The 18,328-nt window shown below is 36.9% G+C and overlaps 1 protein-coding gene across 1 annotated transcript in view; it reads left to right on the top strand.

The window, feature by feature from the left end:
• Positions 1-18,328, top strand: part of adgrv1 (adhesion G protein-coupled receptor V1) — a 1,080,612-nt gene that overhangs the window by 188,308 nt on the left and 873,976 nt on the right. Inside the window, 2 exon segments of the mRNA XM_073861135.1 lie at positions 254-430; positions 13,191-13,411. Of these exon segments, the coding sequence (XP_073717236.1) occupies positions 254-430; positions 13,191-13,411 (398 nt within the window).

Here is an 18,328-nt window from a genome sequence, read left to right as displayed (position 1 = left end):
TGTCTGTGTAGTGTGTATTATTGTAGTGTGTAGTGTGTTCATTATGTGTGTGGGTCTGGTTTATGTTAGTTTGTATATTTCTAAATGGGTTGTATGTGATTTAATATGTTCTGTTGACTTTCACAAATGTAGCCAATGATTTGTCATGGTATTCCAGAATAGCACTTTTTATGCAAAATAGGCATATCATTTTGACTGAAATTGTTGCATATAGATAAATGAACAATAATTTTTGTAATTATTGTTTCTTCAGTTGGATAGTGTGGAGTTGGTAAACATCACCCCAACAATCCCATCAGTAAGTCCTTGCTTTGGAGGAGCACTAAACATCTCCCTCATCATCACCCCTGACATTGCTAATGGAGAGATCGGTTTCATCAGCAATCAGACAGTTGTAGTACAGGAACCAGAAGATACAAACTCCAATTTGGTATGTTATGGCCAGAGTTGTACTGTATATTATTTGTTAATAGAGTTTTTTATGTTTAAACATTTTGTTGGCGGTTTTCCACCTTAGGGTTGAATTTTTTTCTCTTGCCAAACCAGAGAGAGAGGGTATGGATAAATACATTAACGAAGCACTTAATGTCGGCCCCATTCGCCACTCCTCGTCTTCAGTGGGTGCTGGCTTTTTCTTTGTTAAAGTATTTACTCTTCATCCGTGCATTGACTATAGACGGCTTAATGACATGATGGTTAAGAATAAATACCCCTTACCACTAATGTCTTCGGCTTTCGAGTTATTACAGGGAGCACGCATGTTTACCAAAACTTCACAAAATGTCACAAAACTTCTTACATCTCAACCAAGACAAAACTGAAGTTTTGCTTATTGGATCAAAAACGCAGAGAGAAAAATTGAACCCTAAACTTAATGTACTCTAATTAAACCCAAGCCAAGTGGCAAAAAACTTAGGAGTTGTCTTTGATTCTGATTTTAATTTTAAAGCTCATGTACGTAATATTACTAAAACAGCATTTTATCATCTTAAGAACATTGCTAAAGTAAGATCATTTCTCTCTCTGAGCAATACAGAAAAATTAATGCATGCATTTATAACTAGCAGACTTGACTATTGTACTGCCCTTCTTATTGGTCTACCAAAGAATACAATTAACCAATTACAATTAATCCAAAACACTGCTCGAATATTGACAAAAGTCAAAAAAGAGATCATATTACACCAGTATTAAAGTCATTACACTGGTTACCTATAAGTTTTTCGAATTGATTTTAAAAATCTTTTATTAGTTTATAAGGCATTGCACCAGACTATCTTTCAAATATGATTACAGTATATGAACCGAGAAGGACTCTCAGATCTTCTGATTCTTTTTTTTAAAGGTACCTTATGTAGAACAAAAAGATTTGGTGATGCTGCTTTTAGCCGTTATGCTCCTTACCTCTGGAACAACCTTCCAGAAAACATAAGATGTGCTGAAAACATTAACCCTTATGTGTTGTTGGGGCCATTTTTTAGTTTGGCCACAACTTTCTGTGTGTTTCAGCAAATGGAATGATTTTTGGTGACAAATCTTATATTTACACATATTTTAAGAAAATGCTTTGAAATTTTTCAAAAACTTAACAATATACTGTGGGCCAATTTACTACCCTTACATGTTTAGTTGCTTAGTGATCGGAGCGGAGAGAGTGTACGCTGGCGTGTTCTGACTGCCGCTGCTCTTCCGTTGTTCCTTTGTTTACAGTGAATGATTAGGTATTTATTTTTCGAGCGTTGATTGGACTTTATCGAGCATGGATTTTTACTGCTTTGAGCTCATCCTACTGGACTTTTAATTCTGATTTGACTCAATACGGCATTGTACGTCCTGCTTTTGGATACCCTTAGCCTAGCTGTTACCTGCCTTACGCGAGCTTTCTCCACTGAAGTAGCAGGCTGCTTTACCGTCTTCCGTGAGTAAGTACCCACTTTCTCTTGGATTTCTGGTTGTCAGTTGCTGGTCTGGTTGAGATAGTCTTAGAAAGGGCTGTATCTTCCATGTATTTGCACTGTGTTGTGGCTTAGTTGCTCGGTGTGTCAGCTAACGTGGTTTTAAATCTGGCTGAGTATGTGCGAAGCTAGGGCAATCCTCCGTGTGCTAGTGCCCGTATTTGTTTTTATTTTCTACAATATGCCTTTTTATTCATCGCTCGATTTACATCACCTAAACCGTAAAGTTCGGTCGTCGCTGCCCGTCGGCTTATATAATCATTGCGTTGCTCTTGGTATCGCTCGCCGGCCTCGTTATATGCATAGAGGTTCTCGCAAACACTGCATTGCGACCACTACTTCAGTTTCTTCCGTTGATGGATGTACTATTCCTGCTGTCTGGTCCTCTTCTCGTCGACTGTACGCAAAAACACGTAGAAAGGATGGAAATATTAACCATGCAAATCTCCGTTCTCTGGAATACGTCTCACTCAAGACTCTACCAGCTGTTTCACCAACTGTAAAAGCTCTACCTTTACCGAAAATGGCCTTAATAAACGTTAGGTCTTTGTCAAATAAAACATTTATTATGAACAACTTTTTCTCATCGCATGCCCTGGATTTTTTATTTGTGACTGAAACCTGGCTGAAACCCGATGACCTCTCGCCTTTGGATGAACTATCTCCCCCTGATTGTTCCTTTTATAGCTCTCCCAGGCTAAAGGGAACTGGTGGTGGTCTAGCTACAATTTTTAAGAAGTCGTTTAAATGTCGAATGCTACCTGTAGATGTCTTTTCTAGTTTCGAGGCACAACTTTTGCTTATCGACCTCAATGGCCCTCTAATATGTATCTTGATCTACAGACCACCCAAAGTTACCACAACATTTATTCAAGAACTTTCAGACTTTTTGTCGATTCAAGTGTCACGTTGTGATAGACTATTGGTTCTGGGAGACTTTAACATCCATGTCTGCTGTCCCTCCAAACCTATGGTTAATCATTTTATGAATCTCATTGACTCGCTCAGTTTTGTACAGTGTGTCTCTTCTCCGACTCATAACCGTGGCCACACACTTGACCTCATTTTGACTCATGGTTTTTCCTTAGACTCATGTGAAGTGTTAGATATTGGTATCTCTGATCACTGCTCTGTTATATTTAAACCTGCAGTCCAATATGTGCAGTCCATCCTTCCTCAGCCTGTACACACCTCTCGTACTATCCTTGACACCTCTGCGCTAGAATTTTCTACAATCTTCCTCAGTTGTGAGGTTTCCCTGTCAAATGATGTGGACACTAATCAGCTGGTTTCTAATTTTAACTCTGCTTGTACCACTGCATTGAATATTGTTGCCCCGCTAAAGCAGAGAAAGAAGCAAGTAAGATATAATTCTCAACCCTGGCTAAATGCTTCTACCCGTGCATTTAGACAGGAGTGTAGAAGGGCTGAACGTAGGTGGAGAAAGGATGGGCTTCAGGTTTCTTATCAAATTTTAAAAGACTGCCTCGCCACCTATCAAAAGTCTGTCTGCGATGCAAAATCTCAATACCTCTCAAATTTGATTGCCTCAAATGCAAACAGGCCAAAAGTGCTTTTTAAAACTGTAAACTCAGTTCTTAATCCTCCCACTAGCTCAGCCCCTGTTGGCAATGTTGAAACTTGCTTAGAATTTTTAGGCTTCTTTGTACAAAAGGTACAAGAGATTAGATCTCGTCTCTATCATGATTCGGTCGATTCACACTTGATCTCCCCTTCTGGAAATTTCACTAATTTTGAACTTTTGACTCAATCTCAATTTAGTAATTTAATTTCCAAAATGAAACTGACGCATTGTCACTCTGATGTACTGCCTGCCTGTTTGTTTAGAGAGGTTTTGGACACTTTTAGCCCTGCACTTTTAAATATTTTAAACAGCTCATTGTCTAGTGGAGTTTTTCCAGAGTCTTTCAAACATGCTTCTGTACAGCCTTTGCTAAAAAGACCACACCTAGATCCATCTGTTCTTAGTAATTACCGGCCAATTTCTAAACTTCCTTTTATCTCAAAGGTTTTAGAAAAAGCAGTGCTTTTACAACTTACATCTTTCTTGGATTCTTTTAACATTCTGGACAAGTTTCAATCTGGTTTTAGAGCACTTCATAGTACAGAGTCAGCTTTGCTTAAAGTCATGAATGATCTCCTATTATCCATTGACTCAGGGTCATCTGCCATTCTGATACTCTTAGATTTGAGTGCAGCCTTCGACACCATTGACCATGACATACTTCTGTATCGTCTACAACATGCAGTTGGGGTTCAAGGCACAGCATTATAGTGGTTCACCTCCTATTTAAAAAATAGGACGTTCTCAGTAAATATTGGTTCATTCACCTCACCTACTGCGTCCGTCCCCTATGGCGTTCCTCAGGGTTCTATTCTCGGACCCTTACTGTTCTCGCTTTACATGCTCCCACTAGGCTCCATTCTCCAGAAATACAATATTAATTATCACTGCTATGCTGACGACCTACAACTCTATCTCCCTATTAAACTTGAAACTGACTCCTCTTTACAACCTCTTCTCTCATGCTTTGATGAAATAAGAATCTGGATGGCCAACAACTTCCTGCAATTAAATACTGATAAAACTGAGGTGCTTCTGCTAGGCCCCATTGCACATACTCCTACTCTCATAAGTAGGTTAGGCCCCCTTGGTGACAACCTTCAACCTCATGTAAAAAATCTTGGGGTCTACTTTGATCCACTTCTACAATTTGAAAAGCATGTAAACATGGTTGTGAAGAGCAGCTTTTTTCACCTCAGATCTGTTGCGAAAGTAAAACACTTTCTTTCTCGCAAAGATCTTGAAATTGTAATTCATGCGTTAATTTCATCTAGGCTAGACTACTGCAATTCGTTGTACGTTGGCCTTCCTCAAAGCACTCTATCTCGGCTTCAAATGGTTCAGAATGCTGCAGCCAGACTGTTGACAGGAACAAAAAAGTGGGAGCATATTACTCCTGTTCTCGCCTCATTGCACTGGCTTCCGATCAAATTCAGGGTAGATTTTAAGGTACTTCTTTTTGCTTATAAGGCCATGTATAATTCGGCTCCACAATACATTTGTGACCTCATCCAACCTTACACAGCTTCTAGGTCTTTGAGATCTAGTAATCAGCTTCTTCTGTCGATTCCTCGCTCTCGCTGTAAATCCAAAGGAGATAGAGCTTTTACTGTTGCTGCCCCCAAACTTTGGAATAGCTTACCCTTTACCATCAGAGCCTCTCCATCCCTGAGTGCTTTTAAATCTAATTTAAAGACTTATTTCTATACTCTTGCTTTTGATTGATATTTTAACTGTGTTTTTCCCTCCTTCTTTTCTCTTTTTTTTTCTTAGCTGTATTTTTTATTCAATGTTTTTTAATTTAACCTTGCTATTTTAATGTAACCTTCTGTAAAGCACCTTGGATCAACTGTTGTTGTGTTAATGTTGTTCTATATAAATAAATTTGACTTGACTTGACTTGACATGTTGTTAGTGGCCAAAAATGGCCACTAAATTAAACTGCTGTAAAAATGTATCAGATCAAATTTTTTCCTATTTTTTTTGCATAAATCTGTTAATCAACTTCAGTACTGATCGGAACACCAAATGTTTACAAAAATTCCATGATTTTAACTCTTTCATTGCCAAGTTTATAAGTGGTGTCACTGATTTGGAAATAACACACACAAAATGACCGATTTTCAATATAAAAAGTGATTGTGGATTGGATTTTCTTTTACCTTTTTCACAGTCTTGGGCATGCCAAAGATTAGTAAAAACATTGGCTTTTATGCATTTTTAGTTTTTGTGCAGCATCAGTATTTATTCTTTTCCTCCCTCATTTACTGTTTTTCCCCTATTGACTTCCATTATAACAATTTTTTTTGATTGCAGAGCCATGACACCTTATTATCATACATTTTTGATTCTTTGTGGTTTTATCTTTGTGCAAAGAGGTAAAATTTGTCATTTTTACTGTTGATCACCATGTGGCACCATTAACCCTTTAGTAGGCCTGTGCAAAAAAAACAGAGCTTAAATTCTGGCTTGTACAGCGTTATATGGAGTATAATAGCATATTAGAGACAGAGAGAGAGAGAGAAAAAAAATCTTCTCTGCATCAGATTTATGAACAACATTTATTATGAACCAAAATGCTCAAACAACTTCAAAAAACTGAACAATAAAGCAAGAGTAGAGGAAGGATGAAGAACTAAACAATCAAACAAATACGTGTGTGTGTTCAGTCTTTCCAGCAGGACTTGTAGCATATCACTTGGTGCTCTCTGCAAATGTGTCTACAACAACGGATGCAAGGGCTGACTGTTCTTCTTTTTTGTTCTGTACACCACTTGCATGTTCCCCTCTTCACTCCTGAGCTGCTAGGGTCTGTGGATATAAGTCTGGAGAGACAGCTGCAGGAGAATTAATCTCTCTTACAGTGCAGCAATAACTGGTGCGCGAGGCAGGTGCTCTCTCCTCAATACTAACACTAACTACACACACACACACACGCACGCACACACACACACACACACACACACACACACACACACACACACACACACACACTCGTGCACACACACACTCGTGCACACGCTCACACATTATGCTATTATAGTCCATATATCTCAATGTACAAACCAGAAATTAAGCTCTGTCTTTTGCACAGGCTACTAAAGGACTAATGGTGCCACATGGTGTTTAACAGTAAAAATGACAAATTTTACCTCTTAGCAAAAGGAAAAACCAGAAAGAATCAACAATGCATGATAATAAGGTGTCATGGCTCTGCAATCAAAAAAACTTTGTTATAATGGAAGTCAGTGGGGCAAAAATGGCCACAAACCATAAATGAGAGAAAAAAATAAAATCTGATGCTGCACAAAAACAAAAAATGCATTAAAGCCAATGTTTTTACTAATCTTTGGCATGCCCAAGAGTGTGAAAAAGGTGAAAAAAAATCCAGTCCACAATCACTTTTTATATTGAAAATTAGTTATTTTGTGTTTTTTTATTCTCAAATCAGTGGCATCACTTCAGTGACGGATGCAGAACGTGACATATGGGTGGGCATGGATTAAGTCCGGGTGGGCCTGAATCTATGGGTGTCACTTTTGAATAAGAAACTATAACAAGTCTATAAAATTCGTCAAAACTTCAGGAATCACAAGCATATTGGTGTGAACACTAATTTAAACAGCATACACACACACCCGAACTGCACGTCACATTTTTGACATTATTGATATACTTTAAATTGTAATGCAACATGACATTAATTAAGCCTTTTTGGTAAAAAAAAATGTATTGGGCTGTCATAGCCTACAAAAAAAAGAACCTGCACACAGTGAAAAGAAATATAAATGAACACAAAAAACCTAATACTTTTTAAAATAGCCTATTAAAACTGTTTAAATAAATGCTTACTAAATGCTTAAAATGAAGCTTCTAAAATCATATTCTCTTCATGCAAATCACTAAAAATATATTTTAGTTCTCACATATTTAAGTTAACTTACTAAATAAAGAAAGAAAAAGGGAATTGCTAGAATAATGTTTGACTCTGAGGTTAAACGAAATGACAAATAAATAAACATTTAATATACTTTTGATGAGCATAAGAGCAAGCCAAGCGGGTAGCCTACGCGTGAAGAGCGGAGCGCGCATATCAAACGTGAACAAGGAATAATGGGTTTAATTATGCTTTCATTTTGCTTCATTTCCTGACAGTTTTACTTGTTAGTGGGGATAGTAATGACTAACAAGATGACACCGAATTACATACAATATAATTACCTAACTAAATCTGAGAGAATGCAAACACATTACAATATTTTTTCCAACGGGCAGGGTGCAGATACATTTTCGTAGCCCGACAGGAATTCGCCACAGCCCCGGGACTTCGGGGTAGCGATTTTGCGAGCCCTGCATAGGTTTGTTTTGTAGAAAGACTTTCTTTAAAGTGAATTTCGTTTTGTATAAATTGTATCTTAATATTAATCAATGTTTAATCAAACAATTGCCTCGATTTAATAAATAAGAAGCAAACCAAGAACGTCTGTGGTGTGGATTGAAGTGAACCCACTATATTTCCGCAGCCTACGTCTTTCTGCTTTTAATGCATTTCTTAAATTAATGTCTCAATTACACAGTAGGCTTATAGGTTGTTATGATAGGCTATTTGTTGCTTTAAAGCAAAAGGCTATATTGTATAAAGTGTAGCAATAAACGTGGCATGACTTATACACTCTTAAAACGAATGTGTTAAATTAACACATCTTGTGTCTAGTTAAGGTGTTGTCCTTAACTAGACACAAGATGTGTTAATTTAACACATTCGTTTTAAGAGTGTAGTGCTGAGTTAGAGAGCTGGTAGGGTATATCAAACAACATCACTGTGATCAGATCTTTTCTTTCTATTTTTTACCCCGCCGTCATATTTGTTGTGTGTTTATATTATTGAGAGGAAAGCGTGCAGCACATATTAATAACGTGTTGTTATTCAAAATACGTTTTCCACTTGCTTGCAAAAAAAGTTATCGGGAATATTTTTCTCATTAGAACCATAATGTAACGCAACATTCAACTTCTTTATAATAGTTTTTAAATAGTTATCAGGCTTACTTATAATTTTACTGTTTTTAACATAACATGCAACAGATAAAATACACCATATGAAGTAGTATCCATTTCTAACTATACAGAGTACAATTTTTTTACATTTCTGATTGGGCGGGCCAGCTGTCCATCTGGGCGGGCCCAGGCGGGCCTGCATCACTTATGATCTTTGCAATGAAAGAGTTAAAATCTGATACATGTTTACAGACGTTTAATTTAGTGGCCATTTTTGGACGCTAACAACACGAAAATGTAGTGAATTGGAACAAGGCACAAGGGTTAATAGCTTTAAATCTAAATTAAAAACATTTCTTTTTAGTATGGCCTTCCACTTTATTCCACTTTTTTATATATATATATTATGTTTTGCTTTGTTTTTAATTATGTATTTTATTTTATTCTATTTTATTTTGAAAAGTGCAAGTACCACAAAGAGTTGGTTTCGTTTCTGGGTTTTGTTATTGCCGAGGGAGAAATTCGTCCCAACCCCGCGAAAGTTAAAGCTTCAGCGATTTATGGGTTTCGGTTATTTTTACCGCCGTTTCATCAGAAACTTTGGTCAGATCACTAAACCTCTTACCGCTCTCATTTCTTCTAAAGTGCATTTCCACTGGGATGCAGAGGCTCAGGAAGCCTTTGATGAATTAAAGTCCCTCTCTATTCCTGATTTGGTAAATCAATTTATTGTGGAAGAGGATGCATCTGATCAGGGCCGCATTAATGCATGGGCTTACCTGGGCTTAAGCCCAGGGCCTCGGGCTGGGAAGGGCCCCGAGTTGCCGGAAAAAAATAACTGCCGCATTTTATAAAAAGTTGATACTCCCTTTAAAATTATGCTTAATCGCTTTGCTTTGAATGTCCGTGCGTGAATGCAGTTCCTGCGCAAGAAAATCTCTCACTCACTATAGGCTACCCTGCAATCATTAGTGAGCTTATTAAAATTTCTGTCTGAAATATCCATTATTGCATTTCTGAAGGCAACACAGACAGCTTTCTGATAAAGTGACCAAAAGTGCCTTTCAAGTGATGAACAAAGACTAAACTGAGGACGCGTTTTTATCTTAATATGAAAGACAACGTGTATATAACATTCATTAAATGACTCCTCATAACATTTTAAATATGTACAGAACAGCACACAAAGATATTACACAAAACATTTTTGATAACTAAATCTAATAAATAACAAAATAGATTCTGCCTCGAAAGCCACGGCTAAGTTCAGCGACCGTTTCATTTTGAGATTTAGCGTGGCAAGGAAATAAAAGACGAGAAATTACATATAATTTGTTACTGTAAATTATAAAAAACAAGCTTTATATACAATTACTATAAACGGTTCATTTATAACCAAAAAACACTGAAATTAAGGATTTTATAGACACTATATATGCTTTATTATTTTGCACAGAAATATCTGATTGCTTACTTTCATTTTGATCATCTCTGTATTCACAAAAACGGCTTACCTGTTTTGTAGTTCAACTTTTGACAAGTTAAGCAACTTATACTTGTCGAAAAAATCAGTTTTTTGATGTTACGTTTGATGAATGCCTAAATATGATCACGCAGAGCACCTAGCACGTTCGGCTAAGTTGAATGTGACAGCATGCAACCGCGCAACATCGACACAACGAAAAGCAATCCAAAACTTACAGAACTTAAATTAGATCAGAATTTACCTTTATAATTAATAAAACATAAAAACAAAATAAAGTCAGAATCAATAGGTGCAGAACATGGGTGCAAAATGCCTAAATGCGCAGGGGAATAAAACCCACAAATAGTTTAATCAGATAACACTAAATAATCTATAAATTAAATAAAAACAAGGAAATATTAAAATTAATTTTAAAATAACGAAAGTATAGAATTACATGTTTTGTCTTTTCAATTGCAGAAACAAAGAGACTTTGCAATGGTTTCTGGATATGGACGTCTAGCCCTGTCACGGGATTTAGGCTATTAACAGACTTGTAAAATATTTATTAAAAGCTACTATATTATTTACTTAGTATTATTATAATAGGATGTATATTTTTTATATTGGGAGAAAGCTGTTAAATGTGAAATCAGATACTGTGCACTCTTATACAGCCAAAATTAAATGATCCTCAATTTTATAACACATCTGCGACAATTGACTGTGCAGTCGAATCAGGCTTCTCCTGTCAAAGCATCGAATCTTAGACTATTCGGGTCACCTAGGACTATGTGCATATGTTATGCAGTGATATTTGTGTATATTGCGGGCATTCTGATATGGTTTTAATATTTTGTAATTCCATTTATTCCAGCAAAATAAAAGCCTGACAACTTGCACTTAGTGATTATAAAGATTGTGTGAATGTAGGCTGCAATTCTGGTGGATAAAGGGCCACACAAAATGATAAAGCCCAGGGGCCCCTTACAGTGTTAATGCGGCCCTGCATCTGATGTTGGTGTAGGCGCCGTTTTATCTCAGTGGTTGTCCCTTGATGGAAAAGTGCACCCATGCCAATAGATGGCTTAGGTTCTAATTAACCACGTTTTTCGGTTGCATGGTCTTCCGACTGATGTGGTTTCAGATAGGGGTCCTCAGTTCATCTCTCATTTTTGCCAGAAGTTTTGTAGACAGATCGGCGCCACAGCCAGCTTGTCTTCTGGTTATCACCCGGAGACCAATGGGCAATGTGAACGGGCTAATCTCGGTCATGCGCTCATTGTCATGGTTGATCACAGTCACGCTTCCAGGCCAGAGAGTTGTCCCGTGGTGCTCTGCTCTTATCTCAGGTTCAGTCGCCGGCCTTCGGATGCTTGTCTTTGCCGGCGATTCACAGCCTGTCAGTGGTTGTGTAGTTGTCCTCGTCTGATCCCTCTCCTGTTCTCCAGTGTAGCTGGTTCGTTTTGCCTTCAAGCGGTACACCAGTCACTTCTGGTTCCCTGTGATTTTCGTCTGCTGGTACGTGTGGATTACATCGCTGGATGCCACGTGTGGTTCCCCTCTTCATTTGTGAACTGTGGACATTATTGTGACTCTCACCAGTGTTAGGGTGCTTCACATTAAGGCGTCTATCTGCAGATACTGGTGTGTTATTCTCTGTCTCTTCTCTTCTTTTCTAAATAAATTTCCCTCACTCGCAAGTGACTCGACTCAGAGTATTTTCTGACAATTTTATTGCAGTGTAATCACTGTCATGTTGCATCAATGGCAAGAGCCATTGGTCTATGACTTGTGTTTTTAGTGTGTTTTATCAGGAGGATATCTAACAACAGTGTTTTAAAAGCAGTTCTGCTTACCACACGTCAACTCACTTCTCGTCTCTTATTTTGACGCACACTGACGCTGCATGCTTCATAAAAAAGGCAGAAAAGATGTGATTGGGCTAGCCAAATGTCAAATAAAAAAAGAACCAATGGGCTGCTGATTAGATGTCTCCTGGGTCTGTCTGTCTGAAAATAAAAATATTTTACGCCAACTTTTTTGGAAAATGCAATACATAGCCACCGAGCCTTTTAGCGCCATTAATGAATTACTTAAAAACAGAAAGAAAGAAAGCAACGGGTCACGTTGCACGATGTACGAGTGCTATGGGCTGATCAGACAAAAATAATGTGAGATGTATGATACTTCTCACTCTGTTTCTTGTCTCAGATGCAGTCCACACTGACTGCATCTGACACAAGAAACAGAGGGGGAGGGGTGGAGCCTTTTAAGAGATGATTGAGCCAGCACAGTGTCAGTATGGAAAATAAACCAATGGGCCGCTGTTCATGCTTTATGGGCCGGTCGTTGGCCAATAAAACTGGTGGTCTTCTTCCTCTGCTTAGTTTTTCAGTTTACAAATTTCCTGCTGTTAAATTAGCAAAAGTTGGTTCGGACACACCCGTTTAGACCGTGCGCTTAACACAGTGTGCTTAGATTGTTAAAATAGGGCCCATAGTGTTAAACATTAATTTATGTTAGATATTTTGAAGTTTGCTATTTATTTGCTATTTTTTGTTTTTGTGGTTACCATTGTTTAGAAGTGTTGTCTGCTTAGGCTGTAGCTTGAATATGCGTTGCTTTATCATATGAACAATAATTGTGTGACAATAACTCTGTTTCTGTGACTTGTGAACAAAAAGTAAATGGTAAAAAGAAGTACAGTATACAAAAAATATGTGTTAAACAGTACTTATGGTAAACAGTAGTTTTATGTAGTGTACTAGTGTACTTAAATGAAATTTAAACACTTAAGTATGGGCAAATCGTATTGTTTTTAAAAAGGGTTACTTTAAAACTTTTGTTTAAACTGATTACATCAAATTTTTTTGAGTATTCTGAACTTGTCGGGTTTTACAGTGTAGAAAAACGTATTTTCTCATTTTTTCATGTAATTATTTTTAACATTTCATATATAAAGATATTATCATATATATAATTATAATTTCATATAATTATAATAATATAATTATTTATCAGGCAAATTATTCTAAGTGACATGCATGTATTTCTGAATTTGTTGCATCGAAAAATACACATTTTTGGATCCCACTATACACTTCTGCCATGAAATAGCTTGAAATGAATGGATTCATAGTAAAAAAAAATCATCAGCAAAAGTATTAATGATCTCTGCCTCTAGATTACTCTTTACCTGAGACGAGATGGGACAGATGGTCAGGCAGTGGTCTACTGGAATCTGCAGCCCTCTAGTGAAAACGATGATGTCACTGAAAGTGACATTTCACCTTTCACTGGATCAGTCAAGTTCTTCTCAGGACAAAGTGAAGCAGAGATAAACATCATTGTAAAGGCTGATAATGTCCCAGAGATTAACGAAACAGTCATTCTTTCATTAGACAGGTACACTTTACATATGTTAACTTAAATTTTGTTCAGTTTCCTGTGTTGATCTGTATTTAAAGTGGTAACAGTTATATTGTTTTAAAATAACAGGTGAATTTAGTTTCTAACTGCTCTTACATTTTTGTTATTGTATATTTGTTAATGGTACTTTATATACAGTAGCTCCAGAAAGAATGTATGAATGTCTTTGTATTAAATAACAAAATATGAAACCAAGCGGCATTTTATTTTAAAGAAATATTACAAAATATAGCAAAAAACAGATTGTTTAAATGAGTTGAACATTGTTTAATTAACTCAAAGTATTTGTATAATCCCTTTCTGAGGTTGTAAACTGGGTAGCAAACATTAGCGGAACATATAGTAATGGAGAACCAGAGCGAAAGTAACGCGGGACAAAGTAACAAATAGATTTTCTCCGAGCCCTGATAACATTTGCATTCCAAACTATGGCAACATCTTTAGCACGCAACCCTTGACCGAGCTGAAAAATATTGCGTTATTTACTCACCGTTTTGCGCGTGTAGGTCCAAAAAGGTGTTTTCAGCCATGATAAGTAAAATCCTAAAGCGTCCTTTTTTCTTATAACGTGTTGTGTTTTTTCGTTTCATGTGTTAAAATACTGATCAATCTACAGGTTATTTAGTGCTCTAACATATCCTGAAGTTTGCCTTCTCAAAGTTTTTTTTTTTTTTTAAGTTAATCAGGTTTAAATGTCAGGAGTTTCTGTCGGGACGCTGCTATAATGTTGCATTGTGTTGAAAATGTACAGTACTGTGCAAAAGTCTTAGGCCAACATGCCACAATTAGATTTGTTGTTTTTGCAATGTTATAGTGATCATATCTAATTATTTCTCAGTCTCTTTAGAATACAACCAGAAAATACAGGAAACCTGTATGTAGTATTAAAAACAGTATAAAAGTATAAGCTGAAGTGTCAAGTATTTAGTAAAACTCCCCTTCCACTTGAGCAATAGCAGGCAGCAGCAGGATCTCTTAAACCTAAATAAAATTAAATCCTAATTTCTAATTTTAAAGAAATTAGTCTTTTTACTTCATTCTGAGATGTGTTTAGTGTGAAGAGAGGTCACACTAAACACCGACGATGCCTAAAGAAGACATTTAGTCCTGAACATTTATTTTTTTATTTACACATTTCCTGTATTTTCTGTTTGTATCTTTACAAAATAAATATGCATATGACATTAAAACTTCTAAAACAAGAAGTCTGGTGGTAGTAGCCTAAGACTTTTGTACAGTACTGTATATTATTTTAATTTGATTTAATGTAATTTAATAGTGTTTGTACTGTCTGGTTGCTTTTGAAACATTTGATTAAACTGAAATTTAAAATTAAAATGTAATTTCATTTTTGTTGCAAAAATAAATGACAAATTATGTTTGCAGTTACATATAAACAAGGTCATAGTCATGTATAGTATATTTACTAAAACCTAATGTAGCACAAAAATCTATCTTGTTTTGTTGTGTTACTTTTGGCCCACCTGTGTGTTACTTTCGTGCCAGCTGACAGGGTTGAAAGTAACAATGCGCTACTTATGTTCAATATGAAGTCGTTTTTAATTTGTTCAAAATTTCACCTGTTATATTGATAGACCACACCTGTGAGTTTTTGACCACAGCAATGTTCATCACCAAGGTGCTGAAAATGCGAGGAAATCCCAGCTAACTACGTCATAGTGCACTGAAAAGAACCGGAGGACAAAAATGAAGGGTTGTAAGAAGTTTTGAAACACCTGGTATTGTGTGACTTCTCCTAGTGACTCCTCTTTATTTTCTTCCACCAAATTAAAAACAACGTGGCTTGGCAAACAATATTTTTGAATAATATGTTCATCTGGCATTTCAAATAAATTGATCTGTGTGGAATAAATTCTCTCCCTTCTACCACGCGCTTTCTGATCTCTGCGAAGCCTCCTCCTAGAAGCAATAATTTTGAGCACAAAAAAAACATGCTTTTTTAAATAAAAAAATACCACTAATTTTACAAAGGGCAAACCTTAGTAAAGCGCATTGCGTGAATCAATTAAATACTCTCCTTCTATAAATTTTGCGTTCGAGAAGGAAACTCCCAGAAATGCATATGCAATAAGGTCAGTCGCAAAAATAACAAGACCACAACTTTTAGTGCGAATTATCCACTGCGGATCTTCAGTAAATCCTGACAATCGTTATTTAATGCCAAAATAATGGTTTGCGGAAGCTGTTAGTAAATATGGCTCTTAGTCTCATTTACTTTATTTGTGTGGAGATGCTGCTTGGTTAAATCATGATTTGTTATGAAATGCAATAAAATGAACTCATGGTGAGATTGTGTTAGTTATCTAAATTATTTTGGAATCATTGTATTGCCACCCCTGTGTTGGTTGTTTCCCCTTTGAAGTTATGCCCAATGATAGTGATAGGACTGCCATTAGTTGTTTACTCTGTTGATCTGAAAAATAATAATAATAATAATAATAAATGTCCTGGAACCCCCCCCCCCTCCTCATTTGCAGGGTTGAGACTGCTCGTTTTGTAGTGTACTTTGGGTAAGTGAATACGAGACGGTCTCTGCCTTATTGTGTGCTGTGATTCCCCTCTTTATATGGAATGGCATCCACTCTGAACTTTCAGGGCTTTGTCTTGATGTTTCAAGAGGGAATGTCTTTATCTGGATGTGTGAAATGAATAGCAAGAGTGTGTTTGTATATGTTGTGGGTTACTGCACTTGGATGCAGGTAATCACACTTGTACAATAATTGTACTCATTTAGCACCTAATTTACTGAGTTCCTTTATACTTTACTGTAAAAACTTATGCATGCAGCACATCCCGTGAATGCTTTTGTTTGGAACACTTCTGCCTGCAAGCTTTTTGTCAGCCATTTTATTAATTATCTGGAGCTTTAAGTCCAACCAAAGCTTGGTTAAAGGATAATTCCGGTATTTAACACTTTGAGTCTCATTTCTGGTTTGTTTTGGATGAACTACAGTGATGGACACAGAAATTTTGACAATGGGTCGTGTCTTGAGTTTTTGACTCGTTTAGAAGCGTCTCTTGACTGCTTCAGAATGGAAGTCAATGGCCATGCACAAACATGTCATTAAAACAACACTTAACGTTCATTTTCAAAACTGTGCTACTCACCGAGTGGTTCGTGGTGTTCGTTGATGATTAAAAACAAGTTGTGTAGCGAAATACAGTTTCTGTCGTGTTTTATTTGGCATTTTGTAAAATTCCATTGACTTCTCTGGAAGACTCATTGCTCGCTGATATATCACTCCACCGCCGGGAAACAGAAAAGGGACTGTTTACATGTGGTTGTTGTTTTTCGCTCGGTTTCTCTCAGAATAAATTTTTCCCATATTTGTAGGGCTGGACCAGAATATTTGAATATTCGTTCCGTGGGTTGACATTCGATTTTCAGTTTTGAGATTCGAATATATATATAAATATTTTACAGCGTTAATGCAGAGCTTTTGCCAAGCAGGAAGTGCGCTTCACCCTCCCCCTCTATAGGTGGCGCAGAGAGACCAACATCCATAGCCAACAGCCACCAAACTGCACCAGTGGAAGATCGCCTCAAACGGAAAACACGCTTCCTGCTTTGGCATTCACGCTAATAATGTTGTAAATAACGTTCAGTTTCTTGCAAAAACTGATTGATTTGCTTCACAAGACGTCAATATGTCACACAGAGTTATGGGGGATTACTGTCGTATTGGATATATATGCTTTAGCTCTTAAAGTGTGCGGATCTGTTGACTTGCATGACGGAGCACTGGGGTTTCTGCAAAATATCTTCTTTATTGTTCTGCCGATGAAAAAAAACATATTGGATGTGTTGAATTTGATGTTGATGGTGTAAGTGTTATAAATAAACTTGATTTTGAAAGTATGCTACCGTTTTATTACAGTTTGTTGGACTACGTTTATCATGCTTCAGACTCAAATATAGAGCGGAAGTATACGCGGTTGTGAGGTATCTGAAAAAATAGTTCCACTATAGCAAATAACACGGATTGACATCATACATTGCGCCAATATATTTGTTTTTAATCATCAACGAACACCACGAACCACTCGGTGAGTAGTACAGTTTTGAAAATGAATGTTAAGTGTTGTTTTAATGACATTTTGTGCATGGCCATTGACTTCCATTCTGAAGCAGTCAAGAGACGCTTCTAAATAAGTCGAAAAGTCAAGACACGACCCATTGTCAAAATTTCTGTGTCCATCACTGTAGTTCATCCAAAACAAACCAGAAATGAGACTCAAAGTGTTAAATACCGGAATTATCCTTTAACATCCAAGACCCCCTGCTAAGAAATGAGAATATAGTAGTTGCTCTGAAACATTGACTTGTCATATCAGCATAACCGAGAGGCCTTAAGACCACAATTCACTTTCAAACTGTAAATCGAACTGCCTTGAGCCTTATAATACCGACCATATTGCTTTAAACATATTGTTCTTATCCTTAATTACGGACTTTTGATGTATACGGTATTACAGTGCATAGCATTATTTTAGTTTTAAAAGGATCAGTTTCCCACAAGTGTTTCATCATCTACTCATCATCATATTGTTCCTGTCATGACACGGTGGGAGAGACAGGACGCAAACGCAAGGTTCCAAATAAATAACATTTAATAATAAACACACGAGGGCTGACAAGGTGAATACAGAAACTCAGGAACATGAACACAGGAACATCCAAGACAGGGAACAGACGGGGTAGCAATGACAATGATCCAGCAGTGAGCAAACAGAAGACAGAGGTATATATACACACAGACTAAATGACAAACAGGTGTGATGAGGCAGGTAATTAATCAATGAATGTCCAGGTGATAACAATCGGAACAGAGACAAGACATGACACGGATTAACCGTGACATTACCCTCCCC

Source organism: Misgurnus anguillicaudatus, chromosome 22 (assembly GCF_027580225.2).
Source record: "Misgurnus anguillicaudatus chromosome 22, ASM2758022v2, whole genome shotgun sequence".
In the NCBI taxonomy this organism is placed as follows: Eukaryota; Metazoa; Chordata; class Actinopteri; order Cypriniformes; family Cobitidae; genus Misgurnus; species Misgurnus anguillicaudatus.
Note: the sequence above shows the minus strand (reverse complement) of the source record. Positions and strands in the feature narration are given on the sequence as shown.